The 17,608-nt window shown below is 51.4% G+C and overlaps 9 protein-coding genes across 9 annotated transcripts; 4 read left to right on the top strand and 5 right to left on the bottom strand.

Annotated features, from left to right (window-relative positions):
- Window positions 1-225: 225 nt before the first annotated feature.
- On the top strand, window positions 226-714 carry PG985_014076 (uncharacterized protein; the record flags this gene model as incomplete). The annotated part of the gene is made up of 1 exon (XM_066833842.1): window positions 226-714. One exon carries the CDS (start codon window positions 226-228, stop codon window positions 712-714), a length of 489 nt encoding a protein of 162 aa, XP_066678582.1.
- A 530-nt stretch (window positions 715-1,244) lies between these two features.
- Window positions 1,245-2,030, bottom strand: PG985_014075 (uncharacterized protein; the record flags this gene model as incomplete). The annotated part of the gene is made up of 1 exon (XM_066833841.1): window positions 1,245-2,030. The coding sequence occupies one exon, from the start codon at window positions 2,028-2,030 to the stop codon at window positions 1,245-1,247; it is 786 nt and encodes a 261-aa protein (XP_066678581.1).
- A 2,536-nt stretch (window positions 2,031-4,566) lies between these two features.
- Window positions 4,567-5,913, bottom strand: PG985_014074 (uncharacterized protein; the record flags this gene model as incomplete). The annotated part of the gene is made up of 1 exon (XM_066833840.1): window positions 4,567-5,913. One exon carries the CDS (start codon window positions 5,911-5,913, stop codon window positions 4,567-4,569), a length of 1,347 nt encoding a protein of 448 aa, XP_066678580.1.
- Window positions 5,914-6,992: 1,079 nt separating this feature from the next.
- On the top strand, window positions 6,993-8,619 carry PG985_014073 (heterokaryon incompatibility protein-domain-containing protein; the record flags this gene model as incomplete). The annotated part of the gene is made up of 2 exons (XM_066833839.1): window positions 6,993-8,493; window positions 8,561-8,619. 2 exons carry the CDS (start codon window positions 6,993-6,995, stop codon window positions 8,617-8,619), a joined length of 1,560 nt encoding a protein of 519 aa, XP_066678579.1.
- A 693-nt stretch (window positions 8,620-9,312) lies between these two features.
- PG985_014072 (uncharacterized protein) lies at window positions 9,313-9,804 on the bottom strand (the record flags this gene model as incomplete). The annotated part of the gene is made up of 1 exon (XM_066833838.1): window positions 9,313-9,804. The coding sequence occupies one exon, from the start codon at window positions 9,802-9,804 to the stop codon at window positions 9,313-9,315; it is 492 nt and encodes a 163-aa protein (XP_066678578.1).
- A 925-nt stretch (window positions 9,805-10,729) lies between these two features.
- PG985_014071 (uncharacterized protein) lies at window positions 10,730-11,095 on the top strand (the record flags this gene model as incomplete). The annotated part of the gene is made up of 1 exon (XM_066833837.1): window positions 10,730-11,095. The coding sequence occupies one exon, from the start codon at window positions 10,730-10,732 to the stop codon at window positions 11,093-11,095; it is 366 nt and encodes a 121-aa protein (XP_066678577.1).
- A 1,079-nt stretch (window positions 11,096-12,174) lies between these two features.
- On the bottom strand, window positions 12,175-13,785 carry PG985_014070 (uncharacterized protein; the record flags this gene model as incomplete). The annotated part of the gene is made up of 4 exons (XM_066833836.1): window positions 12,175-12,258; window positions 12,401-13,482; window positions 13,555-13,611; window positions 13,671-13,785. The coding sequence occupies 4 exons, from the start codon at window positions 13,783-13,785 to the stop codon at window positions 12,175-12,177; spliced, it is 1,338 nt and encodes a 445-aa protein (XP_066678576.1).
- Window positions 13,786-14,233: 448 nt separating this feature from the next.
- Window positions 14,234-15,523, top strand: PG985_014069 (Pfs domain-containing protein; the record flags this gene model as incomplete). The annotated part of the gene is made up of 2 exons (XM_066833835.1): window positions 14,234-14,358; window positions 14,425-15,523. 2 exons carry the CDS (start codon window positions 14,234-14,236, stop codon window positions 15,521-15,523), a joined length of 1,224 nt encoding a protein of 407 aa, XP_066678575.1.
- Window positions 15,524-15,914: 391 nt separating this feature from the next.
- On the bottom strand, window positions 15,915-17,521 carry PG985_014068 (uncharacterized protein; the record flags this gene model as incomplete). The annotated part of the gene is made up of 4 exons (XM_066833834.1): window positions 15,915-16,476; window positions 16,580-16,875; window positions 16,960-17,449; window positions 17,505-17,521. 4 exons carry the CDS (start codon window positions 17,519-17,521, stop codon window positions 15,915-15,917), a joined length of 1,365 nt encoding a protein of 454 aa, XP_066678574.1.
- Window positions 17,522-17,608: the final 87 nt, after the last annotated feature.

Genomic DNA, 17,608 nt, shown 5'->3' with positions numbered 1-17,608 from the left:
GCCTTTGGGTCGACCCAGGTTCTCTTCTCGGTCCACTTGAGCTTATTGTTGAAACCGCTCTTGACTTCCGGTACACTGGCTGTCCACTATCGGAGATGGGCTAAATCAAGGCTTATTTAAGCGCTCGTTCAGCCATTAGGTTGTTATTGGTCTTAATAATTTCCTCTTTCTTACCGATCACGACACAATTCGAATCCATCATTGCGTTCCTCGGAAGACTACAAAATGCATCTGAGCTGGGTACGAAATCTCCCTCTCGTGAAGCATCTCCGAGGTCGCCCTCGTTCTCGCACCGGTGATCATGCGAAACAATCACCTCCAACAACCTCCGCTTCTGCAGGTAGCCTCGAAGCTCAGGACGATCTGCCCGGATATGAAGAGTCCGAGTTGATCGAATCCGTTAACGTGGCTCTCCAGAGCCAGGGGCTGACATATCAGTTCTTGCTGCAGTCGCTCCAGCAACAAAGTCAATATTTCATCCAGGACATGCAGCAGCATAACCAGTCTCTACTGCAATTACTTCCGCAACAACCGGATGGAGTGGAGTTGCTTGAGGAGCATTTCCGATTCGAACTGCAGTTGCATGAGGAGCAATTTGAGTTACGGATGCAGTTAATTCAGCAGAAACACCAATCTGAACGACGGTCGTGTGAGCAGCTGAGACAGCATTGTCTCGAGATGGAGCGGCAGCAGCATCAGTTCTCGCTGCAGTGAGACCATATTGAGCGCGAGCACTCCCTTCAGATGGAGCAGCTGTCTTACGACTTTGTTCTACAGTTGATACGTTACCAAAGACTTGGCTATCAGTAGGCTAGCGGTGCCTGTGAGGGGCTTCGGACGACTTGGGCTGCCAGCAAATCACCAGATGCGGCTGTGATAACGGCTTGGGCGCGGTCGCGGCAGGATGATTCCCGACGCAGGGTTTTGTTTTCCATGAAGAAAACGAAGAATGCATTGATTCTATGTCCATTGGAGGAATGAAAGGATCTGAGAGAACCAATAACTGAAACCACCCACTATGCTCTTGTGTTTTATTTCCCCTCCGTTGTCCAGATGTAATAATTATCTCATAGAATAGACACGACTGAATACTGCATTGTCATTGTACCTAAAGAATAATCTCTGCGGGTATGAGGGTTGTACACTATCTAAATGATCAATGAACTAGTTCTGGTTGAGATATGAATACGTGTTGGGGCATAGCGACTAAGTGATGAAGTAACATGCTCGAAGTTGTCCTCCTTCTACCACTTATCCGGCGCCGCATCCGCAAAATCAGTGCCGACAGCAACCTGATCGTACCAGACCTGCCGCGTCGCCTGGTTGCCCGAATACCCCTTGTCGTGCCAGCCGTTGGCGTACAGCCCAACACGGAACTGGAACGCGCGACCGTCGGTGACGGTAGTGGGGATGTCGAACGTTTCGCTGACTTTATTGCCGTCGAACCAGAGCTTGAAGTAGCCGGTGTTGTCGCTGCGCCAGCTGGCCTGGATCTCAACGCGGTGCCAGACTCCAGGGGTCACGGTGGCGAGGTTCCGGAACGGCGTGGTCTGCTGCGCGCTCTGGGGGCAGACGTCGCCGTGCTTGACGCGGGCCTGCAGCTGGTCGCCCTCGAGCCAGATCATGGTGCTGGGCATGTATGTCTCGGTGCAGCCCAGGCTGGTGAAGTCGGCGATGAACTGCGCCAGGTTGAAGCTGAGTTTCGGGGTGAACTCCCAGCTGTCTTGGAGTCGGAAGGCGAACCCGTAGAAGCCCGTGTCGCCCTTCTTGTACACGTTGTACTTGACGGCCTCGGAGTGATACCGGCCGTTCCAGTTCGGGTCGTACATCTGCGTCATCTTGAGCGCCGTGCCCTGGTTGGTGATGTCTGGGTACACCACGTTGGTCACCTCCTGCACGGTACCCTTGTTCTCGTGGTTGAAGCTGTCCCAGCCTGAGGTGGTACCACGGTTGGCGAAGCTTTGTGTCGCCGCCGCCGCATCGAAGGCGAGGGTGAAGGCTAACAGGGCCTTGGCTAGTATAAAGGCCATTTTCACGGGCCAGAGGAAAGCGGGCTCAGGGTTGTGATGTGATCGGGATTTTGAATACGAAGAACCAGTCGGGTTATTGCTGATCGAAAGAAATTAGATAACTCGTGGCCCGGGGTCTGTGACTACTTATATGAAAGCTTAGGGAAGATCGACCTTACCGCCCCGATCAGATCCAGTTCCATCTTGGACCCCAAAGAATAAGATAGACTATGTCTCAGCTCCGAGAGGATTTGCTGTACATCGCTGATTGAGACTCCTGCATATACTGACAGCACCGAAGTAAGCAACTGTGGATCACGAAGAATGGGCTGGCACATCGCTTATTGGCGGCCTCAAGCTCAGCTGTCATTACCCACCGCAGTAATTTGCTTCTTCTCGTATTCGCTGACAAGGCCACACCACTGATGTCAGGTAAATGAGTAAGCATCCCTGCCTAACAACTGTTCCCAGCTAGAACAGTGCAGCTTACCACCGCTTTCTTAGGTGTTCCTAGCCTTGTATCAGGGAGCCATGTGCAGCGGTCCATTAGCTGTGACTGAAATAATGACTAGACGCGTAGTTTGCAGTCAATCATCAGGAGCAGAGATAGGGAGGGGAAAAAAAGAGAGAGAAAAAGAAGAGAAACAATTCTGGGGAAAGAATCGAGAATATGGATAGACAAGAACAGAACAGCACCATGGTCAATTGGGAGGGGGGTGGTGAGTGGAGGGGGTGGTACTTACTAAGTTTGATCATTCTGATCTCGGAGACAAGTCTGTTGTCTCCATTTTGTTCGATGAGATTCGTAGGGGAAGACACAATCCGTGTCTATTTCTCTCCCCCTATCTCACCACCTTTCCTGATATTTTCGCAAGGCCTCATCGCCCCGCACTGTTGGTTGGATCCTGTTATGCTGCGCATGCTTTATCGCAGATTCGAACTGCAGGTCCCTAGTAAGTTGTCATGTTAGCATATGTTCAAGTCTCAAGCAATTCCAATTTGACCACGGTGCTGTATCTGTTCGTTGGGATATATTGCGTTTGTTTTGATTTAAGAGCGGCTGCCAGAGTGGGGATCGTTTCAATCAAAACCGATGTGGTGCTGCCTCGTGGGGAGCCACAGTTTGAGGTAAGTACACCGATACCCGAGCATGTATACCTCAAGCTCCTACAAGTTGGCACTTGCCTCTGCTCGGAAGGGGCCTGCATCTCGGGTCACCTTGCTCCTTCCAATTGACGCCAGCCATCTGTACGTTTCATCAAGTCATTCCAAGTTGGAACAATCCCAGATTGGATGCGTCCCCTATGTCTCGCGTGCGTTGCATCCAGATCGCTTGCCAGCGGAATAGTGTCTCCACGTTTAGGCCATACAAGAGGCGTTACCACATGCCCCTTCACGTCAGCGCTGACGGCTTGACAGTATGCGGCCGCAAGTTCCATGCGAGGCATAGTGGTCGCTGCGCTCAAGCTATTATTGCCATTCACCACATTGTCTACCACTGTACTATTAATTGAAAATGTCGAAGCCAGGATTTGCCTATGACATTACATAATTCCAACCACACGTGGTTGCTATAGGATAGGAATCAAAGGGTAGGGGGAAAAAAAGAACAGAACAGTACCATGGTCAATTGGGAAGGAAGGGTGTGGTACTTACTCAAACTGTGGATCGAATCCTCTTTGCCGTGCCAGTGCCATAGGTCTGGACTTTGTTTATGCCAGAACGAATCTGGACTTTTGTCCGTTGTCCTGTCCGTTGTCCTGTCCTGTCCGTTGTCCTGTCCTGTCCGTTGTCCTGTCCTGTCCGTTGTCCATGCCAGGAAGAATCCTGGACTTTTGTGTTGCCATTTGTGTTGCCAGAATGAATTTGCCGGTTGTCCATGCCAGGAAGAATCCTGGACTTTTGCCATTACCACAGCTCGAACCCAAGGCCTCTAGTTAATTGATGTTAGTATGGAATTCAAGTCTCGAGCAATTCCCAAGTGACCACAGTACTGCTTCTGTTGAAAGAATTTGCGTTTGTTTCGCTATAAAGCTCTGGTAGGTGCCCTCTTCTTCTTTCTTTTTTTTCGATTCATTCTAAGGTTTCCCGGCAGAAACAAAAGACTCACAAAGAGCAGGTTACCTTAAAATAATAAACTCAAAAACAATGGAGCTCCTGTCTGGCCTTCTTCACAGTTCAATCAGCAGAAGCTGAGAGCCAGGGGTACTTGGGTACTTTCGAGTATGTGCACAACCTTCTTGGGTTCCCAGCAGGCCCGGTGTGTCCAGTCCAGGCACCGCTTCACTGGTGTTCAACGGCTGGCTTAAACTAGATGATGCTGGCTTGAGGACGACATGAGCCTTTGGTGGACCTGGTCATCCAGACTGGCACCGTCAAACAGAAGTTTTGTCGAAAGGCGCCCGCATCTTCACATACGACAATTGCTAGAATGTTCTTATTCAAGATATTATCATAAGTACTATTGGTAACATGTATTGACCGTCAACCAGTCATGGATCGAGAAGCCTCATCGATTAAAAGAACTAGGACCCTCCTTCAAGCCTATGTTGTCACCCTAGCATTTGGTCTCATCACCAAGACCCAACTCCACCGCCGCCAGGAGAAGCTCCATGAACCCCGCGCCCACAGACCGGACATTCGCATTGTACTGGGCCACGGTGGGATAGAACGGGCAGCTGGCCGCGTTGTTCCCGAAACCGAACTCGATGGTGTAGCTGTGGACCAAGTTCAGGCTCGGGTCAGCAAAGTGCCGCGAGTAGGCGTAGTCGTCGCTCGCGCCGCTGGTGGGGTACAGATCCGAGCTCTGGATGGCCGTGTACCGGGTTCCGCCGCCGGCCGTGAGGCCCGACACCATGCGGTTGGCAGCCGTAGTCTGGGTCGTGAGCTCGGCGGCGGGGATGTACTCGCCGTAGCCGCCGCGGGTGCCGGGCGTGTCGCTGAGGATGCCGCGGACCGAATCGAACGAAGAGTTGCGGAAGTTCATGCTAGGGTACTTGCTCTGGTTGTCGTCGCTGCCCCAGCTGTAGAGGACGTCGCCGGCGTACGAGTGCAGATCGACGAACCAGCGCACCTTGGTGTAGGTGTCGAGCACCCACTTGATGTCCTTGGTCTCGGGCTCGCTGAAGGCGCTGGTGCCGTGGTACGTCTCGGACGACGGGTTGGTCGACGCCACGCTGGATCGCACGCTCGAGGCGAACTTCTTGGTGAAGTCCCACAGGAAGTCGAAGTTGCGGTTCAGGTCGATGCCGCTCGCGGAGCCCGTGCCGGACGCCGGGTTGCGGTTCTTGCGCCAGCAGCTGTTGCTGCTCTGGTCGTAGGCCACACCGTCGGGATTGCTGAGCGGGATGAAGACGATGCCGGCCGAGAACGCCGTCTTGACCTGCGCGGCGGTGTAGGTCTTGGATCCGTAGGTTAGACCCGCATTGGTCTTGTTCGCATAGAGCAGGTCGGAAATGAAGAAAAGGACATTGTCCGCGGATCCGCGCTCGCGGGCGTGGATGTTGCCGTTGAGAAACACGCGGTAGGCGTCTTTGCATTTGCCACCACTTCCACCAACCACAGCACCCTCAATTGATGCACCCTGGTATGTCTTGTAGGGTGTGGTGAAGGTCTCGATGCCATAGGTGCTAGCAAGTCCTTTCAAGCCACTGGCGACTTCATTGACGTTGAGGATGGTGCTGAAGCTCGTGCTAGAACCCTGGGATCCAAGGCCACGAGGCGCGATACTGCCTTCGCTGAACCGGTCTCCGGTGCCAATGGGCGTCCCATTGTTACGGGACTGGCGACCGCGGATAGCCCTCATGTGGCCATCGTTCTCGCGCTCTTCGGGTAAGAGGCAAGCAGATGTGTTGGCGCTGAAAGCCAGAAGGCCCAAAAGTGCCGTGAGAGAGCAAGACTTCATCGTGCAGTTGGGCAGCGACAGCGATGTCCTTGCGCAGCCTAGGAAACAAAAGGAGACAGCAAAAGCCAGACATGGAGGAATCTAGCCTTTTTATGTATCGCAATGCATGATTGGCCAAGTTTGCCAAGAGGCAAATGTTTATTATGGTGATGATACCTTTCAAGTCAGATTTGGCAGTCCGGCGTCCAAATGTCGGCATTCGCCTCCGTTAGGTAGCTGCCATGTTGATTGCGACTGATAAGACCTTGATACGGTAGTCGGAACGGTCGGTGTATGTTACCCTACCAAAATGCTAAGCTTTTATGCTTGCAGAATCCGGGAAGTGATGCATGAATCAGGAAGGAGTGCCCCGTCACCTGCCGTGCTGGGTGTTCTGTGCCGCCTTGGCATTGAAACCCCCAGATTAGTGCGCAACAGGGGACAAGTACAGAAAAAGGAAGGGTTGCAAGCCAAACCCAAAATAAAGCAACGGCATGCGTGTACAGCAAGACTGTCTCAATTCGAACGTCCAAGTAATAAACTAACTCCCAAGCCCTCGAGAATACACCGGGCAAGTCTCCAAAAATAAACACCTCTAGCATTATTACAGTTAGTTTATTCCACCTATGTAATCGGGAGTAATTGGAATAATCAGAATCGATGCTGCCAATGGACAGAGTACGGTTTATTCTCGCGGCTGCATGTTCCGTGGGAGGAAGATCATAAACTGGAGGAGCAAGGTTCTGCCTGCAAGGGATGAATTTGGTTGGTCCAAATGGCAGCCAGCGCTGAGCCACAGCATACCCCTGAATTGCCAGGCTGCGGTTGTACATTAATGACCCCTCACAACTACATGCTGCGTCCTGACCCTTCATCTTCAATTACTTCCCAGTATCACCCCTCATTATGCTTTTTGGCTGACTATCCAACACCAGTCTACAAGATCTGCACCGCTTCTCAGCCCCCGCATGATGTCTGAACTAGGGGATCCGGTGGCCCCTATAGGTCCCCGCGCCTGTCATGAAAATACCGAGAGTTGCAGAAATGGCCAGGGAAGGAATGCGCTGGTACAGTCTGCAAGGAAACGAACTTTCATCGACATGGCCTTTGGTGAGGGGAAGGATGATCTTGAACCCGACTCCTCTATAGGATATCCGAGACGTATTGAGCAGTTTGCGCGAGACGCGGTTCCTACAGAGAACACCGGGAACGCATCTTCAACAGAAGATGCACTATGCGACGAATGCCGAAAGCTTAACCTGTCAGAAATTTTGAAGGAAGCCAATGCATTATCGTACTACACACGCGAAAACGAATACAGGTCACGGCATGCGAATGTGACTACGTGCCCTCTGTGCCGAATGCTTGCTGCTTCATGCTTTATGCCCAAAGAGGCTTTCTGTGGCGAAGAAACCGGAAACCAAGAAGACATGTACCAGATGTTTGGCATACCATATCTGAATTGGGCTGGCCTAGAGCGAGACTCAAAGTTCAGAACCAAGTCTGAGGCTGTAGGCCTGTGTCTGATCCACAGGAGTTACTTGACGGAGGGCGGCGGTGGAGTTGGAGACGAGAATCCCATCAAAACCAACGGTGGTCCGGTCCTGTTGCAGAATACGACCGGCCCGATAGCCTTCTCTCCAAGGGCAATACCTCGACAGTTCGATACCGATAAGGCCAAGTCATGGCTTAGTTACTGCACAGAACACCACAGGCTGCTTTGTGGTTCGGAGCCGGAGCCATTGCGGGACCTCAAAGTGATCGATTGTACAACGCTCTCCATTGAGAACGGCGACCAAAGTCTGGCCTATGTTGCATTGAGCTACGTCTGGGCCAAGTCAGGAGACGTCTGTGGTCCAATGTGGGAGGAGGGTGGAAAAAAGAAGCTTCCTGAGAAGCTTTCTACAGTTATCGGGGATTCTATTGAGGTTACCAAAGCTCTTGGGTATCGGTACTTATGGGTTGACAAGTTCTGCATCGACCAGAGCGACGCAGACCTCAAACACGATCAGATTGACCAGATGGGGACGATATATCAGAACTCGGCACTCACAATCATCGGTGCTGCTGGAATGGACGAGACTTATGGTCTCCCGGGGGTTGGCAGAAGAGCCCGCGCGCAGCAGCTCTTCATCAAATACCAGGACCTGACTGTGATCTGGACCCCCAAGGATCCGCAAATCTCAATTGCCTCCTCTCATTGGTCATCCCGGGGTTGGACTTTCCAAGAAGCCCTGTTGAGTCGCCGCCGCCTAGTTTTCACGGATGACCAGGTGTACTTCGAATGCAAAACTATGAATTGCTTCGAAAGCGTCCACTTCCCGCTTGAGGAGCTGCACGTCAAGAACAAATCCAAGACCTATGAGTTCCTCCGGTCAGGGGTATTTGGTAGAAATCGGGAACAAGAGTTTGGTAAACTCGTTCACGGGAAACGATCCCTGAACGATTCCTTCTGCCGGTATCTTTCCAATGTGGAAGAGTACAGCTCCAGGGATCTTGGATACGATGAGGACTCCCTAAATGCTTTCAAGGGCGTTCTTGGGCAATTCTCGAAAGAGAAGTATTCGTTGAGACACATATGGGGAATTGCGTATCCAAAGAGTACTGCCCATAAAATGGGTTGCTTTGTTCATGCATTGACATGGAGTCATAAGACGGGTGTGAACAGACCGCGGCGTCGACATGAATTTCCCTCGTGGACCTGGGTCGGCTGGCAAGGTTCAGTAGAGTATAAATTCACTTCCGGCAAAAAGTTGTGGTTCGAAAACAGCGTCCGAGACATAGGCTTTGGGAGCCCGGGTGGCGGGCCAGTCCTCGCGCTCGCGGATCTACCCCCAGAGAGCAGATACGCAGTTCTGCACATAACGGCACCAGAGATCCCACTCGAACAGTTCACGTATTGCGCCGCTGAGAGTTTAGAGAAACAGTGGTCTTTCGACACACATCCAGCAGCATTATCCTGGTCCAGGAACACCCAGGCCGATGTTGAAATACCGAAGATGTTGAAAAACAGCTCAAAGTGGAGATGCATCTATCTGGGCAGTCTGATCAAAATGTCCTACGTAATGATCTTGGAGCTGGACCCGAAGGCTGACTGTTGGCAAAGACTAGGAATGTTTCGTGTAGAGGCCTACATCTCCGACATTGATGGTATAGTTAAGTTCGATACGTGTGTAAGTACGTTTGCGATAATGTAGCTTAGCAAGTTTTGGAATCATTACTCAATCGACGGTCCTATAACATTGCTATCTATTGATATAACAACCCTCTTGATGCGACAAATATGGGTTACCTGTCGCCTCCGGCCTAGCGGAAAGACACCTTGCTCTCATTTCGGGGGAGAGTAAGCGCTACCCAGTAATGAGAGATGCAAGGACAACCAGCGCCAACGAAGTGCCTGTTATTGAAACTATCCTCTGCTTACTTCACCTCGACCAGCCGCTGCGCCAGATTCTCGTGGATCAAGATGTAATTCTTGTCCAGGTCCTTCTTCACGATGCCCGACAGCGCCTTGTTGCACTTGCAGTCCAGCTCCTGAACGACCTCGAGGTCGCCACTGCCGTCGCCCTTCTCGCGCACGGTGAAGGTGCTCTCCATGGTGGTGCCCATGGGGCTGCGGACGCGGAGCCAGATGCCGTCGGCCAGGGCGATGAACTCGTAGGTGCTGTTGATGTCGGAGCCCATGATGGGGTTCTCGTACTTGTCCTTGACGGCGTAGATCTTGACCTGCTTTGCCAGCGGCTTGATGTCCTTGGGCACGTCGTACGAGCCCCAGGCCGGGTCGGGGTTGGCTTCGAAGGACACGAGGTGGGGGTCGCAGTGGATGAAGAAGGCGTGGTCGTGCAGCTTCTCGATCGCCGCCTCTCGGGTCAGCCCTCCGCGGGTCGAGATGCTGGGGGAGACTTTGGTCATCTTGAACGATCCTTCGAAGACTTGATGGTTTTAGTGTTTGGTCGGAGACAGGGTGATTGGTGAAGCGAGGGGGGAGGGGGGAGGGGGGATGATGCAGTGGGTGCCTATGAGAAATCACGCCGGGGACGACTCACAGCCCATTTTGGATGCTGAGTAGGCAGATGATGTTCTAGAGTTGTTGTTGTGCAGAGAAATGAAGTAAACAAGATTGTTGTAGATGTAGCCAATTTGTTCAGTAACTTGAGCAAGGAGACCGTGGAGGACTTATAGAATCTCCTGGCCATCTATCTTCCTACCCATGACGCCTCCGGTAGTCGTATGCCCTGAATACGAATACAGCGGATACGAACACGCGTAGACGGCTACCACCGCAGTAGATAAAGGCAAAGTGAACGTCGAAATAAGCTTTGACGGAAGTTTATGCGGGCCGGGGTGGAAGTTGGGCGGACCAAAACTGCGGCGAAACGAGCCAAGTTGCTGAACCGCCATTGGCACAGACAGCTGCGGGAGTCTAATGAGGACCCCAAACTGTTTGACAGCGACCCTGATCGGCACGCCATACGGCGGCGGAGAACGAGAGCTTCGGCACGAATATCCACTTCTCCCAAGCACAATCTCGGATTGACGCTCTTGAACCATCCCTGCACATGAAGCTATCGGAGCTACAGCGCCTCCAAACTTCAACTGCGTACGTGAACTCTAGCCTCTCTGTTTGTAATGTCTCGTTTACCTAGCACGCCACATCTGAGCTTGGCCAGCCACAGCACGCTGCGTCCCGCAATGACGAGTCGTGTCCGTACAGATACGAAGAAGGCTTCTCCAGCTAACAGTCAAGGAACCACCCGTAACCAACCCCACTTTCCCGTATCTATGCTCAGATGGTTCTCGTATGGAGTGTGACATGAAAACCGGGCATCATTTTATCATGAGCGCCACAAAACAAGTTGTCGCCATTGACGAAGCATCCCTTCGAGAGTTTGTTGACGCAGCCAACGAAGCAGGAGCCTGCGACTTCCTCCGCCTTCTGATCCCTCTCCACGCGGGCTCGCCCACCCACGACAAGAACTGTGGTTCCGGGGCCATCACTAAGACCCTCTTTGAGCTACAGCCGCCGCCTCCACAGCTTCACATCAATAGTGACGACTCCAACAGCGAAGGAGTAGAGATACGAGTCTCTGTGGCAGACAAAAAACCCGGCCGCTTCGGCCCAACTACGAACCATGGCCGATTCGGAGGGCTGGCCCAGCGTGACGACGGCCCGGATGAACGTCACGGCCCTCTTGTATCCTGACGAGAGATTCTCACACAGCCTGACGGGTTTTGCATTCCTTTAGGTCGGCGAGGGAGGCGGACTCAAACACCGGTGCGAAATCAGATGATCTATCTGCGGGGACTCGTTGGGAGCGTGGACGAAAAACGGCGAGGGCAGCTAGGACACCCTGAATATTACTGGGGACAGGCGAACTTCCATTCACATAGTAACTTCTCAGCAGATGCAATATTCGCGACGGATGCATATCAATCCAGTTATTCCCTGTCTTTTTTGAGCCTTCAGTCTTCCTCAGCTGTGTCTTGATTATACCAAAAGTTCAGTCCGGGCTCTATTTATCCGACATTGTTTCCCCGGCCGTTCTAATGCCTCCGATAAGTTGCAAACTGCGTTAGTCTAACAGTGTGTTCTCGAGGCCGTTGCTGACAAGGGCGGTTCAATCTCATATTCTCCGTTCCATAAGGCGGACATACATGTATTATCATAATATTGCTTCGTGACCTAAAGAGGAGGTGGGCGGCCTTGTAGGTCCCGATTTGGAAAGTGCAATTCATACCACCGATGTGAAGTTGGCTTCTCATAGTTTTTATTATTCTTCCTAAACTATGTATTATCTATACTAATTTTAAAACCTCGAGGGATATGATATATACATGCCACCAGTTCCACGGACCTCGTTGACCTAATTTCATATACTCTAGAGAAATAACTTCGTAATTATGTAGATGAATATAATGATTACACTTTTAATTCGAGTAGGATATCGCTCCTTATGTGTGACGTATCTAATGATGACTTGCTGTCTTCCACTCTCTCGAAAGATCTGTTCCTTTGCCGGGCGAAAATAATCTAGTCCAAATAGTTCAAAAACCACTCTTGGATTTCTCTGCAAATTTGGGAAGAATATTCCTGGGAACTAGACAACATTAGATCGCGCGCGCGCCAATCAACACTCCCCCCTATCGCTTTATCGGCATGGTACTCAATCTGTCGCAAGAATACGTCATAGTCTTCTGGATAAGGGCCTTCGACTTTCAGACGGAACAAAGTTTGGTTAACGAGCTCTCTTTCTTGCATAGTGTGATACTTGGGCGCCTTTGCTAAAACGATTCGTTGAAAATGGCGGCAGCGAGACCATAACCGGGCATGACTAGCAGGTATTGGCTCCGGCCCCAGCGAGGGGTCTAATGTCTGAAGCCTGTTTTGTCGCATCAAGAAGTCTCTGACCGATGAATGGATGAACTGGACATATTCCACTTCTACGAAAGTCGTGTCTTTCCACCTCGGCGTAAGCATCCTCGGCGTAAGGGTCCTGGCCGTTCGTACCGTTTCAATTCGTGTCGTGTTCTTCCGTATCTCAATTAGGCCCCTTGATAGGAAGGTAATCCGCCGCCTCATCATTTCACTTGTGAGGCTGACTGGCTCGTCGAGCACTGCTAGTAAGAGACTTTCTGGGCGCAGGGGGCTGTCGCTTAGAAGTACCCACTGCAGCATTGAAACAGTCTCGCTCGGCCCCCCATAATCTTTGCATAGGATTAGGGAAAAGACTGTCTCGAGATCACCAGGAATACCCCCAAAAGTCTCCCACAGCACTTTTCCCCGGCCTTCATCGTAGGCCTTATTTAGCAGGTTTATGACGAGGACAACCCATAGGAAGATGCCGTTGGCCTTTTGGAGGATTGCGTTTTCCATGTTGGAATCCCGTAAGTGTGTTCTGACATACTTGCCGATATCTGCTTCATGGGCTTCGCTCGACTCTACCGTCAACTCGAGGACACTTTTCATTCGGATGTTGGGGTAATGGCGGCTTGAGAGGCATATACGCAATGGGACGCCCTTGTGAACGGCGCGGATGCTTAAAGTTTCGAGAAACTTGACGACACCGCGGACTTCCGACTCTTCGCATTCGTCCAATGCGTCGGTGAGAAGCAAGAGTGGCTGAGACCTTGGTAGCTTGCTAACAGTATTTAAAAAGTCTTTGAGCTCTGATTCGTGCCACTGCCATTCTTTGTCCCGGGTTTTCATCCCCTTCTCGCGGAAGGAAGGGGCGATAGTTTCGTAAAGAGTGTCATCAATTTGGATGATCTGGTACACGATCGACCGAAGCATTCCCAGAGCCGACTTTTCAAGTATTTCGCCTCGGGCGTTGAAGAAGTGCGCTACCACAAGGTGATCACGGAAGAGGTCATCCCGACAATGATCAAATGCGTGTTTCATCATTGTCGACTTGCCCGAGCCCGGATTTCCCTTGATCCACAGCACTCCGTTGTGGTTTCGAATATTGGAGGGTCGTCGCCATTCGAGAAACTCGGTAGTAGTGAAGAGCCAATCACAGGTGCCTGGGTGGGCTGCATCAATGTCGGTACGTCGGTTGTGGATTTCTGGGAAGTAAAGGGATCGAAGGCAGTCTAGTCTATGTCAGAAACATGTCAAACAACCTAGTACCTGTGTTGGGGGCTTAGGGAGCTTGCACCACTTACCATCTTTCTCTTCTGCTTCTCGTGTCGCCGTGTTCACCCCTGTATCTTGGGATTGGGCTGTTCGAAATCAGCGACGTTTCTGACTATTTAGTAAACAATGTACGTGATTTAATTACCAAAATAATAGTTGTTGATTTGTTCTCCGCCGCCATTGTTATTGGACTGCGTAGCGTTGGCCGTTGCAACATTCTGGGCACCGGGGCCAGTATTCTTGAAGCGGTCCGGGAGCATGAAGGCAAATGTTCGCTGGCATGACACCAGGGTGGAAGCTGGACGTGTTGACAGAAGGGGTTCTATACCCAAGAGACGAACGTGTTTATGGATGATGTAGATGGGAGGAATTTTGATTTCCTTTCGAAAACGAAGGCCTTCACCTGACGAGCTGAACGCCCAGCTGGCTGGCACTCAGCCTCGTTTTCCCCGCGTCTCACCCTTTATTATTGAGCGAGATGCTGAAAACGGAAAAAAGAAATGACGGGCGTGATGCAGCTATGATGCAGCTATGACTGCGTTGGGCATATTTCATCGCCTGAAGTCGTAATGCCCACCTCCCTCGCTTTTCTCTGTTTACAACGCATCCAGCCTTCATCCACACACAGCACATCTGCTCCATCAAACAAAGTAAACAAGACTCTCTGAATATATTCCTTCCGAATACACCTAGTCGGCACTAAGAACAATGTACTCGAACAAGTACACCAATTCAGGCTCCGGCGCTCAGAACGTCGCAACGGGAAGCGGGGCCCAGAACAACAACACTGGCTCCGGCACGCAGCAAAACAATTTCGGACCCCTTTCTGGCATGTTATAGACCCCAGCTACTTGTGCAAGGCAACATTTATTAATACTTGATTTAGCCCGCGGGAACAGTGTACAAGCCACATCGGTTGGTGAACCCTCGTCGAGAAGAGACCGACCCTCCCGGCGCGAAGATTTCCACATCGGCATCATTTGCGCCTTAACAATCGAGTTCAATGCCGTTTCCCTCGTGTTCGACACAGCCTGGGACGAAGACGGCGACTCTTATGGACGCGCTTCCGGGGACACGAACACATACACTACCGGTCGTATCGGGAAACACGATGTAGTACTTACTTTGCTTCCTAACATGGGCACGGCTTCTGCGGCCGGAGCAGCTGCTAGCTTCCGGTCGAGCTTTCCTGCTTTGAGACTTGTCTTGTTAGTGGGCGTTTGCGGTGGCGTACCAGAGTCAGGCGGGAACGAAGCATTGCTGGGTGATGTCGTCATCAGCAAGCACGTTCAGCACAGTCTGAGCAAGCAATATCCCGACAAGCTCGAGCTCAAAGACACCATCGACGACAACCTCGGCAGGCTGAACAAGGACCTACGATCCTTGGTAGCCAGCTTCGGCACGGATATAGGACAGGACCGCCTTTACAAGAACACCGGCGTCTACTTGCGAGAACTGCAGTCTAAGGCGGCAAAAACGCGGTCTCGAGCAAATTATGGTTATCCTGGCGTGGACGAAGACAAGCTCTTTCAACCTCATTATCGACACGAACACCATGCGCCAGGCTCATGCGGCATCTGCAATGGACAGTCTGGTGGAATTTGCGAGCAGGCTAAGCAGGCGTCCTGTGCCGAACTGAACTGCGACGAGATCCAGTTGATTTGCGAGCGGAAGAGACTGGAAACGAAACGAAGAATGTTAGAGGCCGACAGGCAGCTCCCCAAGATCCACATTGGTCGCATTCGATCCGGAGACATTGTAATGAAGTCTGGGGAACACCGGGACCAGATCGCTCGCAAGCACGAAGTGATCGCGTTCGAGATGGAGGGTGCCGGAACGTGGGATGAAGTCCCTTGTCTCGTCGTCAAGGGAATTTGCGACTACGCTGACAGCCACAAGAATAAGAAGTGGCAGCTTTTCGCTGCAGCGACGGCGGCGTCCGTTTCCAAGGCTATCCTGGGGAGATATGCGCGTACCGACGGGCCCAATGTTAACTAGCGATTGTTTCAGTCATCAAGGTTTTACTTTCCATACCTCCAGGATGTTGGCCGAAGAAGGGAAACTGGACTGATCGCTCATTACTTTTTGTTACGTTGTTTGTTCCCCGTTATCCCAGTATCTCACAACGGATGGTGCAACTATTCCTTTTCTTTTTCTCTTTTTCCGTCTTTCTCTTAGGATATTAGGATATTTTCATCTTTCCTTTTGAATTATATTAGCCTAGGGTAGCATACGACTATTCGGATTTGCTTTCATTCTATAATTAGCTGTTAAATTAAAGGAAGACTAGTTACAAACAGGATATCAATTTAAGCTGCCACAATACGTTTTCCCTAGCTACGTCCTTTCTGGGCAAATCTTTATGTAATGTTTGTTATATCTGAGTAAGTTATATCTGAGTAGTCGTCTTCTCTAGGTTCTTCAATCGCCATATCCCATTTAACTCCGCTCTAAAGAAACCAGCGACGGCATAGTCTCGTGATATACAAGTCAACAGGACCTGAACGCAATTCATTTGCCACTTCTCGCAACACCTTGCCCCCGCTATCCGAAGCGGGAACAGAAACAGCAACGGCGATAAACTGGTCTCATGTAACGCGACACTCGTGAGGGACAATATCAGGCCAAGATGGCCCTGAACTTCAATCTCGGTGATAGTCGGTACTTGAATATCCCATCGTTGCCAGTAAAGCATCTCGTAATCGAATATCCCGGACAGATATATACTGATGGCTGCGAAGAAGACGTTGGATAGTAGACTCTCGAGCGATAGGCCGAGCTTCGCTGGCTTATAAGGGTGAGGTGAGTCTAGAGGTGGAACACAGGGGTATCTTGCCCTCCATAGCTCGAGCAATAGACGAAGGCGGAATCCTTCTGCAGCAAGGTCGGGAGCATCGCTTGGACTTTGGCTGGCGTGTAGTGGTCCATCACGCTCAAGCATCTGCACCACCCTTTTCGTATGTTAGCGTACAGACTGCAGGGAGCCAGATGCTGCTATGCTAAAGCCCCTCGGCCCCTTTCACGACTCAACTGATAGGTTCATATAATACGTACTGTGATCGAAGCTTGGAGCACTGGACTATGATGTCCAGAATATCCTCGAGACATGAATTCTCGAACGACCCATCGTTGGTTTGGGCGCCTCCTGTCAATAATCCCCACTCTGGATTCGACAAGAAAGTGCGCTCGCCGAGTAGCAGTGCTCTGGACGCCTCGAAGATTCGGGCCTGGAGAAAGAATGACAACCCCAAACCAGCTCTGCATACCGATGGTCCAGACGCTTGCAAAGCATTGGCGGTGCCGTGAACCATATGCATGAGCCAACCATCACCGGTTTCACCGTTCATCAGCTAGCATCCGTCAGAGGTGTCATATAACCAAAGTTCTTCAAATCAAATGTTCGGCCACTCGGGAATCCCCATACGTAGACTCACCTCGAAGATCCCAAGAAGCAGCGTGGTCCAGAACACAACTAGGCGTGGTGGCGCTGGAGAATTCGCCATCGTGTACCGTAGGGCCCGCAGGGATGTCGAATAGGCCTCTAATCCCGCAAGTTCATGTTTCTTGCGATCTGCTTGACTGTACGTACCGGCCCGGGACGCTTGGAGTGCACCCAACGCCACAACTGCATGATGCAAGATCTCTTCAGGCCCTGTGCCCAGCAACCTTTGTATATCGACGTTATATGCGGGCGTATTCGGCGCAAACACGTTCTTCCGCACGAACACGTCAAAATAGTAGAAGTATCGAGCCGACGGGCCAGAAGAGAGCGAGGCCTTGAGAAGTGGTTGCTCATTGAACCGATAACGCTGGGGCAGGATAACGTCACGCTTCCTTGGAAAGTCTGCTGAAGTCTTGTGCTTCCCCTGATCGACTTTGATACTGCGTCTCGTCGACGGTGGGTACACACACGGCGAGCCTCGTCTTTCGCAATGGTTGCACGGCTGTCCACTATTGCACTGCCATCATATTAGCATACATTGTTCCCCCCTTCATGATCAGTCAAGGCCTTGATTTACCTTCAGGTGGCTGGTAGAGCAAGCTGAACAGCGAGATCGCTTGACCCTGGAGTCAAAGGGGCCA

This window comes from Apiospora marii (assembly GCF_038362585.1).
Source record: "Apiospora marii strain CBS 49790 chromosome Unknown utg000011l_segment0_segment0, whole genome shotgun sequence".
Lineage (NCBI taxonomy): Eukaryota > Fungi > Ascomycota > Sordariomycetes > Amphisphaeriales > Apiosporaceae > Apiospora > Apiospora marii.
This window is presented reverse-complemented; position numbering and strand designations above follow the sequence as displayed.